The 20,130-nt window shown below is 31.4% G+C and overlaps 2 protein-coding genes across 5 annotated transcripts; both read right to left on the minus strand.

Moving 5' to 3' along the window:
• Positions 1–326: 326 nt before the first annotated feature.
• On the minus strand, positions 327–4,274 carry LOC137807638 (serine/threonine protein phosphatase 2A 57 kDa regulatory subunit B' kappa isoform). Of its 4 annotated transcripts, none has more exons than XM_068608366.1 (4): positions 4,086–4,274; positions 3,390–3,885; positions 1,181–2,363; positions 327–971 (listed from the first exon to the last, which is right to left on the minus strand). In XM_068608366.1, exons 3-4 carry the CDS (start codon positions 2,339–2,341, stop codon positions 603–605), a joined length of 1,530 nt encoding a protein of 509 aa, XP_068464467.1. In that variant the 5' UTR covers positions 2,342–2,363; positions 3,390–3,885; positions 4,086–4,274; the 3' UTR covers positions 327–602. The 4 variants fall into 4 exon arrangements, with proteins under 4 accessions (XP_068464467.1, XP_068464468.1, XP_090155588.1 ...); XM_068608367.1 differs by having other exon boundaries at positions 2,584–3,885; XM_090299462.1 differs by having other exon boundaries at positions 4,099–4,253.
• A 9,126-nt stretch (positions 4,275–13,400) lies between these two features.
• Positions 13,401–17,931, minus strand: FATB (fatty acyl-ACP thioesterases B). Its single transcript, XM_068608368.2, has 7 exons — positions 17,568–17,931; positions 16,064–16,573; positions 15,771–15,904; positions 15,279–15,392; positions 14,767–14,938; positions 14,593–14,661; positions 13,401–14,027 (listed from the first exon to the last, which is right to left on the minus strand). Exons 2-7 carry the CDS (start codon positions 16,553–16,555, stop codon positions 13,758–13,760), a joined length of 1,251 nt encoding a protein of 416 aa, XP_068464469.1. The 5' UTR covers positions 16,556–16,573; positions 17,568–17,931; the 3' UTR covers positions 13,401–13,757.
• Positions 17,932–20,130: the final 2,199 nt, after the last annotated feature.

The following is a 20,130-nucleotide window of genomic DNA, read 5'->3' on the forward strand; positions in this document are numbered from 1 at the left end:
TGTTGTTGTTGAAGTATATGGCGTTGAAAGAGTGAGTGGTGAAGATAGATGCAAGTTTTTTGGTTTTCACATGGCATTATAGGGAGAGAGGGTGAAGAATAGAGTGTTGCAGAGAAGGGACTAAGGTGGGGTCCAGGAAGTGAGAAAAGTGAATAAAGAGTGAGGGTTACGGTGCTGACACTGCAAATAATTGCACGCACGAATAAGCCACCGACACACACACCCCCACACCTGCTCTCTCTGCTATGCTTTCTCTGCTCTCTTCTGCTCCTAACAACAAAACAATGATAATAGTAATATAATAATACTACAGTATCACTGCCTACTTTCTTTTCTCAATTCAAATAACCATCTTTCTCACCATTAAGCATTATGCAGCACCCTTCCCTCAGTCACCACAATTTTTTTTAGCCTAGTAAGTATGCATTTGTATACATACAAACATTCATGCATACCCTATTGTGCCAACAATAAAATGGCACAAATAAATAAAAACTCAAGAACCACACCACTATTATGTAATTAATTAGAACCTTAATTAGGCTTACATAATCATCATCATCATCATAATATCATATCATAACTCAAACCAGTTAATTAGCTTAGCATGCCACTGAGCATGTAGCAGATTTCACTGGGACTAAAACATCACCACCACCACCCATAGAAGAAGATTGGACACTAGCAGCAGCTTCTAGGCGTTCCCATGTTACTCTTCTCCTCTCAGCTGCAGCACTTGCAACTGAATCTTCCTCCTCAGTTCTGCGTTGGCATGCTGCTACCAGTTCCTCGTCCATCTGAGACAGCATCTTCCTTATGTTCTGAGTCAGGTTCAGCACTGCTTGGTTCCAGTGACTTTGAGCATTATGTACAATTGCTGAGAACACTAGAGGCAAAATCACCTGTCGGTTTTGCGTTATCAGATTCAGAATGTGCTCATTGTTCCATAGCAAGTGTGCTCGTTCTGCCACCTGAATTATTAAAGCATCACTATAAGTGCACAATCATACCAACAAAACCATGTTGCATGACATGATTCAAATGACTCTCGTAAAAAATGCCTCAATCAATTATATTATAAAACAACCATTTTATCTGTTTAGCACAACTATAGGACTCGGTGATTAACTGGAATTTTGGAAACCATGGTTAACAACAGAACCAATGTAGAAAAAACTACCTGATAGTGAGAACTGTTAAGACATTGAGCCATTCGTCGAAAGAGGGGGACCATGATCTTCTGGAACTCAGCCATGCTAGTCATTTCCAAAATCTCTTCCAACTCACTGATGAACATGAGCTCCTTTTGGCTATTTGTTACTGGCCAGTACTTCAATAGTCCCTTTATCACTGAGCTAGCAAGTCTTTGATCCTTGTCTATGAACTGTACAACACAATATGTTAACTGCTGGTGATAAATGCCAACAGATTTAGGTTTGTGCAAAGGAATTAAAGCCCTCCACAAAAATATCTTATGCTCTTCCTTCAATGGCAAGGCAAATCCACTAATCACACTCCCAAAAATCTCCAGCATCTCTGCTATTCCGTTATGCCGCTCGGTCTCAAAAACAAACCGGTAGATGATGTTGCTAACAGATTTCCGTGTGAAAGGCCTATGAACCATGAATTTCCCATAGATTCTGTGAAGAATTGTTTTCAAGCAATCTCTTTCTCTGGGGTCCTCAGAATCAAAAAGGTCAAGTAATCTTAAAATGAAAGCATGATCTACATGTGCTTTTGCCACCTTCACATCAAGAGAGTTAAAGTTGATGAATTGAAGGAGTAGATCATAAACAACTTGCAAGTGAGACCAGGCAGGATCAAACATAGGTTCCTCGTCTTCGGTTTCTCCACCAGCAGTACTTGTTCGAAACTTGGGTGGGAAAACCCTGAACAAATTAGTTGCACACATTTTACACAAAGCCGCGATTGCTGGTTCTGTGAACTTGACAGATCCAGAAGAAACAAAATCAACAAGCTCCAACAGCGTTTGTCGTTTGAGATCTTGCTCTGAACTGCTCTTATCAGGATCACTCATGTCATAAATTTTGCAGCAAAGGTTTAACTTACTGATGAACAGGCTTTGCTTCTGTGTGTTTGAAACATCTTTGAAGGACAGACACGGGTCTACTGCTTCCACTCCAGCACTCATGCTTGCAGGGAAAACAACCGAAGATACCCTCTTCACAACATTTAATTTGCTTGAAATGGTGCTTCCAACATTGGTACACTGAAAAACATTCCCAAAACTAGTAGAATTGCTAGAATCACTCCTTGAAGAATCTGATGAGTCAGATTTTGGCACCTTCTTCGGCAGTTTGCTAAGAATTTGCTTTATCATGGTGGCAATCTATCAAGAACGCCTGCAACCAAATTATCACTCTAAATTAAAATATCAAAGCTCAGGAGTTCTTTTAACTTGATTTGTCATGTAACAATAAAATCAGCTGCCATTAATGCAATCATTCAACAACATAACAAAAATGGAAAACAAGGCACGCTTAGGAGACATGGAAAGTGTAATTAGGACCAACTTAGAGATTAAACCAGAACATCCAGCATTAAGAACTAAAAAAAAATTACCGAATCCTCCGCAAGAAAGAACATTAGACCAGGGATGAAGACTAACTCAATATGCTCGAGAAGGTTGATAATCTGAAGAATAATGCAAAAATATGGGATATAAACAGAGAGACAAGATCAAGAGAGAGAACTGCTCTTTGGATAAGGGGAAGTGCCAAAGGAATTGAGGATAGTCAAGACATAAGTTTTTGAAAGAAGGTACTCCAAGAACAGTTAGCAGCATATTCTAGCCAGATCTACCAATAGTTTATAAATTTGTACCAATAGATATTATTGAATTCAGTGCATTAGTATGAATCTCGGTAATTTTTCAAATACAAACTATAATTAAGACCCCAAAGATGTTGTAGACTAAAAGACTAGTCATTCCCAGAAGCAGGAGCTGAACATACTAGAACAAGTTCATCTCAACAAGTTTCGGAATCAAACAATACAGAAGAGGGGGGTTGGAGAGAAAACACAAAAGAGAATGTAAACGACCCGTTTAAAGCAAGAAATTGACAAGCCTACAGTCGATACAAAATTAAAGACTTTAGAGAAGCAGCAACAGTGGGTGGGTAGAACCGAGATCTGGGTCTGAAAACTAGAAGAATAGATAGAAGAATCACAACCACTTGAGGAACCATTAAAGACCTTGTACCTGACAAGATCATTACCAGTACTAGAAAAAAAAAATTAATACTTCAGTACATAACAACTCAGTTAAACTCCAAAGTGAGTTTCAAAACAGGAACCCCACCAAAATTAGTATATTTAAGAACAGCTGTCGAGAAGGAGTATGCGTAAAAGAAGCAGAAAAGACCAACCTGATTTCTGTGAGACTGAAGCAAACCCTCTTAAGAGACAGAGAGAAGGGAAGCAGCTAGTCAGAGAAGAAGTTTAACTTTAACGGTTTGCATAAAGAGGTAACAAGGTGCAGAGATAGGTGAAATGGGAAGAAAGAGAGAGAAAGAGAAGGAAGAAGAAGAGGTGGGAGTGAGTGATTGTTTGGAGGTGAAAGAGTGAGGAGAGAAAAAATGGCGTTTGATCCAAAGAAGAATGCTAGATTTGGAAAATGGATGGAGAGGGAGCATTTTGAGGCATGAAGATGGATCCCTCCATGAATGGCACTATGCTCAGAAAGAATTGCTCCCTGCTTTTTTTCCTCGATTCAAGAGAACAAACGACGCCACATGTTGGTTTAGTTAATGTTGCTTTGTTACTCACAACACAACCGCATCGCAGGTACAACTACAACGCTCCAATCTCCACCCAACCCAACCCAACTTAAACTCCATCTTAATCTTCAGTTTACACTGCATCCTGCACAGTGAACTCAATTATATTATAATATGACTCTAATTTACGAAAGCCAAAAACATTTGTTACAAGTATATGATACCAAGTAAATAAAAAAATACAGTGAAAGTAGATGTATGATTATGAAATGGTTAATTTGGTTTTATGATTTATTTTATTGCTTGTTTTGGTTGGACAAAAAGGTGCATAGGGCATAGTCCTACATAGGGTGATTACGTAAAGTGAAAATTGAAGATTTTGGATGCCCGATTTCGAGGCTAGATTTTTGGAGTTAGAGGGTTGCAAGTGACAGAGAGAGAAGTGAATGAATGAATGAATAATGAGTGTGCGATGGATGAGAACAAAATAGAGAATCAGGAAAAGTAAGGGACAGAATCACCGCAAACACAGACAGAGAAGAAGAGGGGATAGGGAGGGTAAAAATATCATCATTCAACACATCAAATCACCAACAAATAAATTACCAATTTCCTATTTCAACGTCTAAATACAAAACATTTTTTTTCTTTCAACCAACAAATACTTTTATTGTTATGCTAATGTAACATATACTAAAACTAAATTCAATATTGTAGGTTAGTTGTGGTTTCAAATTTTACCTCGATTATCAAAACCTGTTTGTTCAAACATTTATATCTCTCCAACAGACATAGCATAAAACCCATTAAAATAAACAACACCATGGATTCATAACTGTGGTTGCACATATAACTATTAGACAACTGTATTGTGTTTTATTTAAAAACTTAAAATTTAAAGTTATTTTCTTAATAATTTTTTCTCATTCATAACTAATTTCTTCTTCAATTTGATTTCATGATTATTTCAATGACTAGAGTTTTATGAGAAAGTTGCCATGTTGGTTACACCCACTGACCCATCACACTCATCGATCATGTATGCAAACTCCCATTGTTATATATTATTCCTAGTGATCTAAAACCAAAAGAAAGGAACAAGAGAAAGCACCAAAAAGTGTGTGTTAGTAACTATGATATATGCATGTCACGGTACCTATATGTTACTAAGATACTGCATATGGTCTCCAAATATTTCAATAAATGTTGAAATTTGTTGATTTTTTTTTCTACCCATTTGCATGAGATGGAAAAGACAGTTTTCAAGTTTTGATGTTGTGGTACAAAATAATTAATCATCACTGGTGCACTTTGAAGAGGTTGAGTTTGAAGATGACTTGTTCTCTTTATTTTTTTTTCTCAACCAAAAGATGGTTAATGTGTGACTCCATTTAACCCTTATACATGATCATGACATTCCTCCTTTTCATGGCTAAAGCTATGTTTCAATCACGAACTAGCTTATTGAAATAAGACAAAAAATTTACCCTTCAATCAACAAGACAAAGTGAAATTTAAGTTTAGTTTGAAAATGCAGAGCGAAATGAAATGAAATAATAATTAATATTAAGAACTCATGTTTTTTATTGTCATTCTAATCTTAACTAATGATACAATTACTCACTTTGCTTAAAATTCAGATAAATAATTTTTAAATAAGTAATTTAAAAAAAAATCGGTGATTTATCAAGTAGATAGGATTTGTTTATCAAAAAACATAAAACTGTTTATTTTTAAAATAGTTAGACAAAAATATAAAAAATACATGAATCTGTACTATATATTATTGAAAGGTCACCTTTATAAAAAATGAGCACAAACAAATCACTGTTAAAAATACCTTTTTAAAAATTAATTAATAAATCGTATAACTAAATAATCATTACACAAAACAATACTGATTATACCAATAGATAAAAATCAAACTATTTATGAGCTAATATGAATACATACCCTAATTCAAAATGGGAGTATTAGAAATATCAGCGGCAGAAAGCAAGAAAAGGAAAAATTGAAAAGAGAAAGTTTGCAAAAATTGATTTTATTTTATATACAAGATAGAGGCTATAAATACTTGTATAGTAGCAAACTCAAAAAAAAAAAAATCACTAAAAATCAATATCCACATTTTTTTTTATTCCCAACTTGATTTACGATGTTAAGTAATTCTAAGTAAAGTTTTGGTGAAGATTATTACAAAGTGAACTTTAAGTCTAACTCAACCTCATAAAATCAGCTCATGAGGTTGAGGGTTGCACCCACTTATATACAATGAAAAACTCTAATCTCTAGTCGATGTGGGATCTACAACACACCCCTCACGCCGAGACTGCCAACTCGTGCGTAGGACTATATATTATGGGTGATCCAATAGCGGTCCGATAACGGGTGGCCTAATAAACCCAACAAATACTCGTTAGGATAGGCTCGAAATGGCTCTGATACCATATTAAAATAGAAAATTAAATATGTTAACAAAGATGACAGTCAATTAATGATGTTGTTGGATATGAAATAGATTGAGAACTCATTTTTCAACTTGCTTTCAAATGTAATGTAAATAAATCTCAAAAGACTTTGTTCTTTTATGATAATTCTGATTGATAGCAATATGTATGGTTGTTTTGTTGTCACAAACAATAGCATAAGGAGTTGTGATATTTAAATTTGCCAACAAAATTCTTAACCAAATTAATTATGTTGACATGGATGCTAAAGATTTTGTATCAACTAAAGATTTGCTAATAGTGTGCTATCTTTTTACTTTTCATAAAATTAAAGAATTCTCTAAGAAGATACCAATTTATGGACTTTTTACCATCAATGCATGATCTCTAATCAACATCCACATAAACATGGAGTTTGGTGTTTGAACTAGATTTTAAAAGGGTGTCTTGATCAACAATACCAACAATGTTGAGCTTCTTCTTAAGAAAAATGGAGAAAACATTATCAATTGTGGGCAAAGGATCAAAGTGAAGAATTTGATCACAAATTTTAGAAAAATAACCATCGAGTCTCATCTAAAAGGATATCACATACTCTGAATCGGTATGTATTTGAAGATGTTGCAAACTATCACAGGTTCAAGGGAATTTTTTTTTTATAATTGGACAATTCTTTCCAAATTGACTTTAGCGTCGTGTAATACGTGTTAACATCGTGAAAACCTCACTAAGAGACATCAATTAAAAAAATAAATAAAAAGAACTATGATTGTTAAAAAAATTGAAAATTAAGACGGATGATAATGTAAACCAAACTAATGGACAAAACATGAAGTAAATGAAAAAAGAAAATGAGAAAGATAGTTAAATGCTAGATAAAGGCTAAATATTTTGTCATTTGCTTAACAACAAAATAGAAAAAAAAAGTGTTAGATAAGACATAAAGTATTGGATTTGGGTGGTAAGAAAAAAATTGAAACATTTTTTTAATATTTGTTTAAGAAATATTTGATTTGAACAACAATATATTGAATTAAAATTATTCACTAGGTATTCTTAAGATGACTCATTAGTTTTTTTTTTAAATAATAGATAAATTTCAATGTCCATAAAATGAAATAAACCTAATCCATTTTTATTTATTTTTGGGTGAGGCAATCCGTAGCAAATTAGAATTTAAATTAACTCAGAATAAATACATACATTTTTAAATATTTAATAATATACTAACGTTTCATATTACATACTCGTACATGTATGATAAAAAGAATATGTAAAAAATAAATTATAAGAAGAAAGTGAAAACAGTGTCATAATTAGGTTGCTGAGGAGAATAGCAAAATTGAAGTTACCAAAGCATACGACAGTTACATCTTTCTGCTGCATCTTCCATCAAACTCCAAATCCATTCCACTTTTATTATTTTGTTTTCTTAGAAAATGTTAAACAGCACAGACTTAGGATTCTTACAAAATTAACTCTACTCATTCTTACAAAATTAAATTTTATTAAAAAATAAATTTTAAATCTAACTCAACTTTTTTGAAATATGAAATATTTTTATTTCTAGTTGATGTAAGATCTCCAACACTTCCTCACGTCGAGACTTGTCTACTTATACGTGAGATTATATATTATGAATAATCTGATAACAGATGACCTAATAATAAACTCAACAAATTTTTGATAGAATTAACTCTAATATCATATTATAAAAAAAACATAGATGAACAAAATCGAACACTAAAATCAGTTATTGATTGTCTTGCATGTACCCCAATCACTATCACAAAAGACTTTTAGATGAGTAGAAATGTTGGAAAAGAAAAATATATGATCATTCTAATCACTGCAGTATATTGAAGTAAATTTTAAGTCTAACTAAACCTCATAAAATGAACTTAAGATGAGGTTTGTACCAACTTATATACTATAAAATGTCTTTATCTCTAGTGAATGTGAGATCTTCAACATATTTATATCCTATAATTTGGTATTTAATTAATATAGAATCTTCAAACACATTTCTCTCACATTAAGGGATTGTCATTTGGAGTGTGGAACTACATTACAAATGCCTTCCCAGACTCAACAAAACTCAATAGATGTTAAAATAGTTTTATTTATTTATTGATTGAACTTAATATTTGAAGTGAATGGGAAAGCCACGTAGAGTTGTGATTCATAATTTTTTTTTTCAAATCACAAATGAAAAAAACAATATCAGAGTAACGTTAAAGATTTACTTCTTGCATCACAATAGATGTTGTAGTTCTATCTAGTATAGAAGTTGAGTACATGGAAACTATTCAAGCATTTTATATGAATTCAAAATGCTAATGAAAGAACTTTGGCATAAGCAACAAGAGATTGTCTTATATTATAAGAATCAAAGTGCCTTGCACAGCGCAAGGAATTTTTTCTTTCTTTCTTTCCATAATAAAAGCATATAGATACTATCACTTTATTCGAGAAGCACTACAAGAAAATTATTAAATAACAATCAAATTTAGATATCAGAAATAATTAGTCACTATATTAACTAAATTAGATATCAATTTAGAGACTAAAAAATTATTGATATCTAAAGTGGTTTTTATTATTAATAAATAATTATAAAATAATTTTTAAATTGGTATTTAAATTAACTACCTAGGTTTTAGTTACTAATATTTTAGATTCTAAATTAGTCTTTAAAAGACTAATAAATATTAATTTAGAATATAAAGTGGTAAGTAGCTAAAACATTGGTAGCTAAGGGGTTAGATACCCATTTAGAAACTATTTTATAAATTTTTATTAATAATATTGTTTTAATTTATAAAATGGTCTCTAATTTAATGAAATAATAACTAATTATTTTGGTTTTTAAAATGAGTTTTTATTTAATAATTTTTTTTAATGAAGTAGTAGATGAGGAATGTGTGGACATTAAAAAAAAATCACACCAATAAAAACCTATCAGATTTTATGACAAAGGTGATTAACATAGACAAATTTATATGGGTTTGATTTGATTGTGACCTATTGAAAAAGAAATAACATGAATGACAAAAAATAAAGTATGATGTGAATATTTGATTAAATTAATAAAAAATTTCAAATGGAAGAATGTGAGAAGAGAAGTCCCATATAAAGAAAAATTTACTTAGGTGTTTACTTTTCTTGTTACAAAATAAACATATTATTTTCTTAGTAAGACAAAACAAAATAATTCATTTTCTTTTCTACTGCTTTACTTTAGTGTTTGATAGGAAAATAATTCCTCCTTTAATGTTCTCCTAATAGCTATTTTTTCTATTTCCAAAAAAAAGTATAATTGTTTTGTTATTGGAGTTAGAGAGAGAGATATTAGTAATTATATTTCCTTTGATAAAATTACATTATTTCTTATTTTTTTTATTTGTTCCTCTTTTAGATACTAATTTATAATTTAAAATATTAGTAACTAAAAAATTTGTATTTAATGATTAGATCTCAATTTAAAACTACTTTATAAAATTTTATTAATAATAGAAATTACTTTAGATACCAATGATCTTTTTAGTCTATAAAATGGTCTCTAATTTAATATAATAGTAACTAATTATTTTGATCTCTAAAATTAGTTGCAATTTGATTATTTTCTTGTAGCGCGAGGTGACTTTAAGTGTACTTGACCTAACATAGGCTCAACTCAATTAGTCCTAACATGGGTCCACTTGAATCGTCTCGACGTGAGCTCTACTCGTCTCAATTTGAAATGTATTCGACTTGACTTGAGCTGAAGTGTGCCTAACTCGACTCAACCTAACTTGGGCCCAACTTGACTCAACATGCCATGGACTTGATCTTCCTTGACATGACTTGGACCCAACCTAACATTGGCCCAACCTAACCCGACCTACTTGACTTGGACTCTACCCAACTAGCTCATTCTGACTCAACATACTTAGGCTTAAGTTTGACGTGACTTGTGTGAAATTGCCCAATCTAAATTTAGTCTGATCTAACTTGTCCCAGTATGTGCTCAATCTGACGTGGCATAACTTGGGTTAAATATAATGTGACTGACCTAAATTTGATCTGTCTTGATCTGGCCTATAATCGATCTAACTCAATCTGACCTAATATCCTTATCAGTTTAACATGACATTAATTTGACTTAACTTGACTTAAATCTAATTCAACTCTACCCTTAAATCTAATTCAACTCTACCCTTAAATCCAAGTCAACTCTACCCGTAATAAATTTGTATTTGAATGAAGTAAATATTTTTCATAAGTACAATAATTTGTTTCATTTTTATTTTTAAATATGAATTTTTAGTTTAGAAAATGATACATAGGTTAGTACGCATTAACATTATAAATTTTGTTTTATGTAATTTCTTTTATTCTATGATTTATTTTTTTTACTTTGACCCATGTGGGTCGAGGACAAATCATGCCTAATTGATAGATTAGTTTCAATGTTATGTAATGTATAATAATGTATATATATATATATATATATTATTATATCTATCGACTGGATATCAAGAAATAATATATGGTAGATGACAATATAAAAGAAACTATATATTTTAATCTATCCCAATTAAATTTCTGAAACAAAACCAATCATGCTAACAGCTTGTTATATATAGTAATCCTATGGGTGGGATTTGTAAATTTGTATATGCAACTTGATTTTACTTTAGGTATTTATTTTATGTTTTCTCTATAAAAGTATATTCTTGTCGTCCAACTTTATATTCTAAAAAGGTAATTTATGTGTAATTGTATATCATATTTCGGAATTTGACTCACTTAAATAGTTCTAAGTTTGAGTTCATTTATTTGGTTAAATAAATTGATCAAACATTCAGCAAGATTAATTTAAATATTTTAACCCATTTACATTATTACCTATATACAAACAGTTAAAAAAGAATTTTAAAAAACTATAAATTAATTTACACTTGACAAAAGAATCTCATTTTTTTTCCTATACATGCTTAGCTAAATATTTGCCTAAACATAATCATCACTTTAAAATAACCTTTATAATATACCATAATAAACACATTTATGTGGCCCAATATCAAAGACTCTTATGCTTTTGCTAGAGCCAACCATTGTCTTCACTATCTTAAGTTCAGTTAACAGGACCGAATCTGGCTCATGTACAATAATAAAAACAGCTATTAATTCAAAGTTTAATAGAAATAATGAAATAAAATGGATTATAAATTATTAATTTCTACTCCCTCATTTTATATCATAAAAAGGAACAAATATACAGAAAACGTGAAAAAAACATTCTTATAGTTCACAAATATTTTTGTTAAGTTTTAAATAATAACCTTAAAAATCATATTAAAAGCCATTTATAATTAAACAACAAAGTAAAATGTTTTGCTTCTTTTACTTTACACGCAAGTGTTAACTATTAAACTCAACAAAAATTATTATTCCGTGGAATTTTCTTTACATAAGTTATCATATTAGATAGTCAATAATATTTTTTCTTAATATAGTAAATAACACTATAGGATGAGAATGAAAATTTATTTTATTTTAGTATTTTAAATATGTTCTATTTGAAATAGTGTCGTAGTTTCTTCTTATTGTAAGGGCTAAAGTTATCTATGAAAATAAAATATATAAGCATCATTCTCACTTGCAGACTCTAAATTCATGACATCTCCCTATGTTAAATCCATTATACTTATATTTGACTCTTGCTATATTTTAATTTGTATCATTGTTTTAATTTTCAACCTCTTCATCCTGTATATCATCTTCCTCATTGTCACTACCCTTTACATTCTCAAAATTCTCTTCATCATCATCACTACTCTTCTTATATTCATTTTCCTCTTCGTCATTACCAATCTTTTTTTCACTCTTTTACTTCCATTCTATATGTTCATATAACTAAATATATTACTAACATCACTGACAATCAAAAAAAAAATAAAAATCACTGAGAATCTAAATTAAAGTTCTATGTTTTTGTTACAAAAATAAATTAGAACATATAATGAGCCCTTTATCTAGTTAATAATTCAACAAATAGTTTAACGCACAATTTAACTTTATCCAATCATATTATATTAAAGTCATAACATACATAATTAGATATTATATATATATATATATATATATATATATATATGTTGATAAAATGATTTGACAACAAAGTTAATGTATTAACAAGATATTTATTTCCAGATATATAGAATCATTTGCATATCTTAGAAAGCAAATTGACAATAAAGTTAAAATACATTATATTCTCAGCAGTGAAACCTCAAATACATTATATATCCTGATCAAATTGTTTAGTTTTGTTTTTGATCAAATTATGCATAAGACAGTTTAAACTAAAAAAGATTTTAACGACTCAAGATTTGGAAAAACAACACATTCTTCTAGTTCCACATACCAAAACCCCTGCCCATTTTCAATTCCTGTCATTTCACAGTCTGACACAAACACTGGCGAAATAATTTCCACAAATAACTTTATTTCATGCACCCTTTGGAAAACTTGAAATCGTAATACCACCAAAATCAAATGTATGGAATATTCCATTTTCAGTTTCTTATTTCTTAGGACAACTTCAATGCAACTTAGAATATGAGGCCAAGACAGGCTCGTGGGTTTAATAAAAAAGATAACAGTGAAAGAAAAGTAATCAAATAAATAAAAAGACTTACCTTGAATGGGATAAGTAACAAGAAATTTTTTAAAAATGAAGATGTTTGAATAAAAAAAAGGAAAAAAGACAGAAATTAATGTTTTAAAAAAACACCTCAATTGTTGATCACATACTGTTCATCAGAGTAAATCAACTTTTCAACCAATAAAATAAAAACTAGAACTAACTGTTAACTTTTTCCAATCATAGACAGACTAAGACATCTGAATTCAACAAAATTAAAGAGGAAGTTAGGCATATTCTGCAAATACAAAGGAACCGAGAATTTGAAGCATATAAAAGTGAAAGTTCTAAGAGGCAGGAGTGGTGAGCCAACAAAATGTAGACTACAGAAATACGTAGGACAGCACATGCATAGGCCCACACACATTTTGGAGAGCCATATATCAACGTAAGATAATATGTATGAATTATTTTAAGAGGCTTCGAGGAGAAGAGATGTTTTGCATACAATAATTCCCATGTGGGAAGTTGGCATAAATACAAGCTGGAGAATGCATTCTTGCAATACAGGCTATACAATAATAATAATAATAATAATAATCATAATAATAATTAACTGTTCACAAGGAAAAGGAAAATTGAATCTTTAATTCGACCAAGAGAAAAGAATAATAATATACATATCTAGCTATTTTGAACAAGCAATTAAATATTGAAGACAGCCTAGCAGTAGCAATAAGAGATAAAATGAAATATGGAGAAGAAGGAGACCACAGCAGTAGATAATTACAATGAGAATGAGATTTACTACTGCTTTTCCCCTTACCCATCAAAGTAACACAGATTAGAAGGTTTCTATATATATATATATATGAAGACATGTAGATCGGACAGACAAAGGAGACTGATGCAACTCCGACCGTTATCCATTTCAAAATCTTAGGTGCTTTCTGCTGGAACCTGATTCACAAAACCAAAGTTGTTCACAGGTTTGGGCCTCCACTCAGTCCTACCCCTCACAATCTCAGCACCATTTTCAAGTCGAAGCAGGTGCTTGCACTCAACATATCCGCTGTCAGCCAGATTGTTAATGTTGGCACCAGATACAGCAGTCAGGGAATCCAGCACACTGTCCCTACCACACTCCCTTCTATACTCTAAAGTCATGGAAGAAAGCTCATGACTCTCCAAGATTGGCTGTGGAGCACTCTGCAACAATCAAAGGACATTCCTTTGGTTAATTAAGAGGCATAACAAAAATAAATTGAACATACCAAGCTATATCTCCAAGAATAAATCAACCAGCAATAACTAATAAAAGGAGAATACAAGTGATTTACACAAAGATCACCCTTATTGCGCAATTTTCAATGTTCTCTCAAAGGTTGCATATTACAACTCAATTTATATCACATTATTTTCAAGTCACCACCACACTGCTCCTCCTTGGCTCACAAAATAATATCATATCAGTCATTTCCATAAACCCGAAAAGTACCCATACTCTTAGACTTAATTCCCTCACATAAACACACAAGGACACGGCAGACAAGAGAGTAGGGTTCACCTACAGGGAAATTAGGTGCCTGAGTATATGACCTGAAATTGACCTGATTCTAATCAGATGACAATTTTCATTAATAATTCTACCCTGAATTTCACATGGCCTTCCCAAGCTTGTGCCACGATAGATGTTTTGAATGAAGAATTAAAGAATGAGAGAAAATAGAAAACAAGCATTGAAGTTTATTAGAACGCAAGGGTAGAAAACTACCTCCAGAATCCAGCCAATATACTTCACATTGTTGACGTGCTGGTTGATATCAAGATCAGTCCATCTAGGCTGCAAATTTGAAGACACGTTTTGTAAACCGATTAGAAAACAACATATGAAATAATTAAAGAAAATAGCTAATGACAGCGATTACAAAAAAACTAGTTGACATACACTTAAACCAGTACGAATAAAATCTGCTGTGTTATCATCAAGTTTGGTCAGTTTTCTGCTGTCCTCTTCAAGAATTGGATCAGAATCCACAAAGTAAGATTCTATCTCCTCTCTGACTTCTCCTGGAATTTTAGATAACCTTCTCGTCAGCTTATTCATCATGACCCAAACGCTGTAGACCACCAAAACCATAGCAAACTGTTCAGAAAATACCTGATACTAACTACAAGCTCTAAGGGAATGAATGTGTACATAAGATACTTAAAAATAAACTAAAATACGAAGTTATGTTTGTTCAATTAGAGGTTTTCACCTGCAAAATACACTCATACGATTACCTCAAATTTCAGTTGTGACAAATTTGACTTAAACAGGAAAAAAAAAAGATTGGTTTTCCATAACTTTTATAAGGGTTTGAAAGATCCAAAATTGTTCCAATCACCAATCATGCACATTCAGATGCACGTCTTTAAATTAGCTGGAAGCAGAAGGAAGGGGAAAATGATTTCTACCTGGAGGCTCTTGTCAGGATTTCACCAGTTTTGCAGTCACGTAAAACCCAATCACGACGCATACCATTCTTCCCAGATGCAGAAACCCACGTGTCTACTTGAACGATGTCACCCCTGAAGCAAATTTAGACAGACGACTTTAGATGATTAGATTGAGAACAACCATAATAATACTCTCTAATAGCTTATCTAACTGCAACCCAGCGCCAAGAAGCCAAAAATAACTGCATACTTTATACATCTAGTTCTCAAAATAAATCAACAACTATATCGCATAAGGCTTCCCATATACATTGTGCATAAAGCTCGTGTTTATCAGATCAACTGCCATCCCCAGAACTTCATATGTACCGTGATTTTCATAACTAAGTCTAAATAGTCACATGACTGTATTTGAGTGATAATTTCTTATAAAGATTAACTAAAATAGAGACATAAATAGCTTTAGCTTGGATACATTGCAAATCACATTTGTGCATCTGAATGACTTACCAGGTAGGATAGCGATCAACCACAACCTGCATACGAGTGACTACCCATATCAAGTTCTTTTTGCACATTTCTGGTGTAGAACCAAATCCATCACCAAGAAGGCCAGCACCCTTAACATGATTGAGTGCAGTTTCCTGTTTAACAACTAGTGAGATAAATCTCAAATGAAAACATTTAAAAAAATTATATCTGAATTTCAGTTCTGCACAGTGAGTAAATATACAACCCTGTGTTAGTTATAACATATTCATATGTGAACATTTAAAAAATAATTGGTATGAGAACGAGCTTACCTGCAAATGGTTCATTACTGTTTCTATAGATGCTGTTCGATCAGCACCAATCTCATACGATCTAATAGAAAAGTTTTCACGGAAGACAAGGCCATCCTGAACAATTTTTCCTATCCCAAAGGGGTCAATAAGCATGTCAGGTCGCCTTGGCTTCCAATCAAGCATCATCCACTGCTTTTCAGCTGCTAAGAAAATTGTCGTGATGGCAGCAAGAAGCATGCTCCAATCAGGTAACTGGTTGATAAAAGTCCTAGGAGGAGGTGAAGGTAAATCATCCTCAAGCTTCAAGCTTTCTACAGATGTAGCAACTGTGCTTCCATTAATTTTCGAAGGGGCTTGTGCCTTTGCCTTCAATCCAGCAGAACTCACCGGTTTGGACTTCAGTCCTCCAACTTTGGCATGCCCACCAACAAGCTTGTTGCCTGCTCCACCAGAGTCCGGCGAGGGAGAAGGAACAGGAAAAATCGATGAAGTAGCCGCAGTTGCCACCATAATGAATCTCTACTGCAGCTGCATGCAAAAGTTCATTTAAGTTAGAAAAAAAAATAAAAACATGTCTATATATATTCTCTTCCACCTCCCACCGAATGGGGAAGACAGATAAATTGGCGAACACTATAAATGATATAGATAAAATAATGGAGTATCAACGGCAGACATCTGGAAGAGGCTAACCACTTCAATAAATTTCAGTATGTCGAAATATCAGTCTGGTTTGACTAAAAAAAATACCCAAGTTCACCCAAAAATTATACTTCACCCCATATAACAAATAATAACAGCATTTATACCACAACCAGAGCAGAGTGGTAACAAACAGTTTTGGCAAAAGCAAAATTGTTTCTAAAAATTATTATTAAAAAAATAGCAACTCCAAACAGCAGTTCCAATTTCAGAACAGATCCACAGAATCCTCTTTTTTATGGCTCCACCCTTAATATTTATCTCATTTGAACTTGAACTACCAACTCTACCCAGTCGCGAGTCTCAATTTCCACGGTGAACAAACGAAAGGGCTAATAATCCATTTACAATACATTGAATCAAGCTTTTACCAGAAAAAATAAATAAAAAATCTAAGCGCGTAAAGGATTACAGCCACTAAAAAAAAAAGGCAATCCAAAGCACTTGCATGTTCAGAGTTTTACTTCAACTAAAATAGCAGGTGTATGTTATCACGTGAGAGACTCCAGAGGCGAAATCAGTCAATGAAGCAAAGCGAGACAAACAAGACAAACTCGTCAGATAAACCGGCGCAGATCTGACTCGGAATCCTTAAAAACATGGCTAACAGAAAAATGCAGAAACGATGCGAAGGCCGAAACCACTCCCAAAATTAAAAAAAAAAAACGAAAAACAGGCAAAGAAGAAAAAAATAAAGAACAGAAGAATGCAATCCAGTGGAGTGGGTCGAAATTGAGAAGAACAAAAAGTAGGCATCGACCTGGCATTATTTATTTGAAAGCAACAGTATTAATGGAGTTAAAGGGGAAAAAAGAAGAACCTTATGTTGAGAGTGTATAAACGCAGAAAAGGCGGGATTTTGTGCAGTGTCTGAGGGTTGGATCGGAGAAGGTTGAGAAGAAGGAAAATGAGAAGATGGATTGAGTGGGGGCGTAGAGGTGCAGTTGGTGGACACGTAGATCAGAGAGAAAGAGGATTGAAATTGCAGATTTGCGCGTAGGCGAGTGAAGCAGAAGAAGAGAAAGAAGAAGAAAGAAGAATGGAAGAGAAGAAGGGGTATTAGGTAATTTAGCGTTTTCCCTGATTTTGAATAAGAAAAGAATTGGAGAAAAGAGAGAATAGTATGTTGTTGTGTGTTGGAGAGAGAGAGGATAAGAACTCTCATTGCACCCTCTTCTTTTTATACTCTCCAGCTGGCCCTCCGCCTCCCTTTCACCTCTCTCTTTTCGCTTTTACCATTCTACCCCTAACTAATCTTTTTTTTTTTTATTCTATACTTTTATTTTTACTAATCCAAACTATGCTTTATCATTTTTTACCATATACTTCTTCCAACAAAATAGTTAGAAATCAAAATAGTATGATAAATAAATAAATAAGAAAGAAAGAAAAATTGTTGTGAGAAGAAAAGAAGGAAAGTGGCTAAGAGGTTACAAAATCGAAACTTTCTTCAAATTGTTTTAGTCTGCCGAAGCCACACATGACATCATAATAATCAATTGCTGTATGAGTTGGGTGAACGGTTTTTCCCAGGCCATTCTGCCCATCCACAATTTTCTTCCACCTTTTTTTAACTTGTTGCTAACAAACTACAAAAACCTTTATTCAAAATTATGAAATTTTATTTAATATGTTTTTTTTCACTTCATATTTTCTAAAGAAAAACTAATCAACTCATTATCCCATTAAATTAATTCTTGTGTTTAATCATAAACCTAATATGTGGTTATGTTAAAAACATTTTTAACATTTCTCTGGTGTTTGTTATTAATGCTAGAAAAATAATTGTTTATTTTTTTTCAATTGTTTAATAATAGTTTTCACCATGCCTATACACTTTTCATTTATTCTGCATCCTTCATATTCATTTAATTAGTGTAGAAATACTAAAAACTTCCCTAAATTAAAATCCATTAATTAATATGAAAATTAATTTATTATGAAGTAAACTTTAAATTTAATTTAATCTTACAAAACTTATTTTAAGATTTATATACACTTATATGTTAATGTTTTTATTTCTATTAAATATATGACCTCACATATATATAATTTTGATATAATATTAAAAAATAACTGTGTAAAAAATATCTATAAGTCTAATTAAACTTAATATTATGAAATTAATTTATAATATAAAATTACATTCAATTATATTTTTAGTTAATATGTGATATTTACACCATATTTTCGGGTAAGGATGTATACTTAAAAACATAATTTCTACATTGTAAAAATATCAAGAATCCATGTAATGTGAATGAAATTTTATCTATTTAAGATATAATCAGTGTAAGAAATTTTATTAATGGGTTGTTTTTGTTGTGATCTCTTGTTATGTGTATTTTAAGTTTTCTACTTTTTTGTTACTTCAATTTAGGATTGTTTTGTGTGTCTGTTAAGCTTTTTCTTTTTCTTATATGTTACTCTACAATTTTCCTTCGAGGAGTTTTTTCTCTCTCTCTTCCACGGTCAACTTTCAATTTTTGGTTATTATTGATTGAGATTGTTACACTTCTTTCTTATTGCTACAACTACTTTGTTTCTTCTCACCACCTTTATTCTATTTCACACCATGTTAGATTTTTTAATTTGCTGACATAATTTTCATTTTACATCTTATAATTATTTATAAAATAAAATAATAAAAAATATGCGTTAGAAATTTGAGTACAAACTTTATTATGGATAACATATGTAAAATTAAATTTTAGGAAAATAAAATCTAGGAACATGTTAGAAATTAAACAAAAAAAATTGATGCTTACTAGCTTTTAATGAATTAACTTATTTAAATTTCATATATATGAGTAATAAGCAATAAGAAAATTCTAAGTGTGACAAATATATCAAGTATTGAATGTGGACCGTGAGAACATTTAAATTTTATGAAAATATTATGATTTTAAATGTTATTATAAAATAAAATTAATATATATTATACATGTTGTAATATTTTTCTGCTAATGACAAGTCTTTGGACACATAGACAATTAAAAGATTTGTCATGAGTGAGCAAATTATTTTTTACATATTAAAAATTAGTAATTATTATACTATGATATTAGAATTACATGTGATATTTAATCTTTAGTTTTAGTTTAACATGTAGATTTAGAGGTTGATGTAGTTATTAATATAAATTTAAATATGGTTAAATTTTGGTATTTACCAATTTAAATTGGTATTAAAACTTATTTAGCTGACAAATATATATCTCCTCTGGTTGGTTCAAATTTATATTGCAATCACAAATATGCAAACACATAAAATAAAAATTACATTAAAAAAATGTACACACTATATCTGTCAATTTCAAATCATTATAGATTTGAGATTCTCAGTCAAATAAAATTTAAAAACTAATATAGAAATATATATAA

The sequence above is a fragment of the Phaseolus vulgaris genome, chromosome 3 (genome assembly GCF_051622355.1).
Source record: "Phaseolus vulgaris cultivar YP4 chromosome 3, ASM5162235v1, whole genome shotgun sequence".
Classification (NCBI taxonomy): domain Eukaryota; kingdom Viridiplantae; phylum Streptophyta; class Magnoliopsida; order Fabales; family Fabaceae; genus Phaseolus; species Phaseolus vulgaris.

What these genes read in the sequence shown, in the direction of transcription:
- FATB (XM_068608368.2), bottom strand. Translation starts at nt 16,555, where the DNA reads ATGGTGGCAACTGCGGCTACTTCATCGATTTTTCCTGTTCCTTCTCCC. An exon ending in TTATTCGTACTGGTTTAAGT is followed by an intron (nt 14,662 to 14,766) that starts GTATGTCAACTA and finishes TCAAATTTGCAG; the next exon opens with CCTAGATGGACTGATCTTGA. An exon ending in ATATTGGCTGGATTCTGGAG is followed by an intron (nt 14,028 to 14,592) that starts GTAGTTTTCTAC and finishes TGATTGTTGCAG; the next exon opens with AGTGCTCCACAGCCAATCTT.
- LOC137807638 (XM_068608366.1), bottom strand. Translation starts at nt 2,341, where the DNA reads ATGATAAAGCAAATTCTTAGCAAACTGCCGAAGAAGGTGCCAAAATCT. An exon ending in TTAACAGTTCTCACTATCAG is followed by an intron (nt 972 to 1,180) that starts GTAGTTTTTTCT and finishes TTAATAATTCAG; the next exon opens with GTGGCAGAACGAGCACACTT.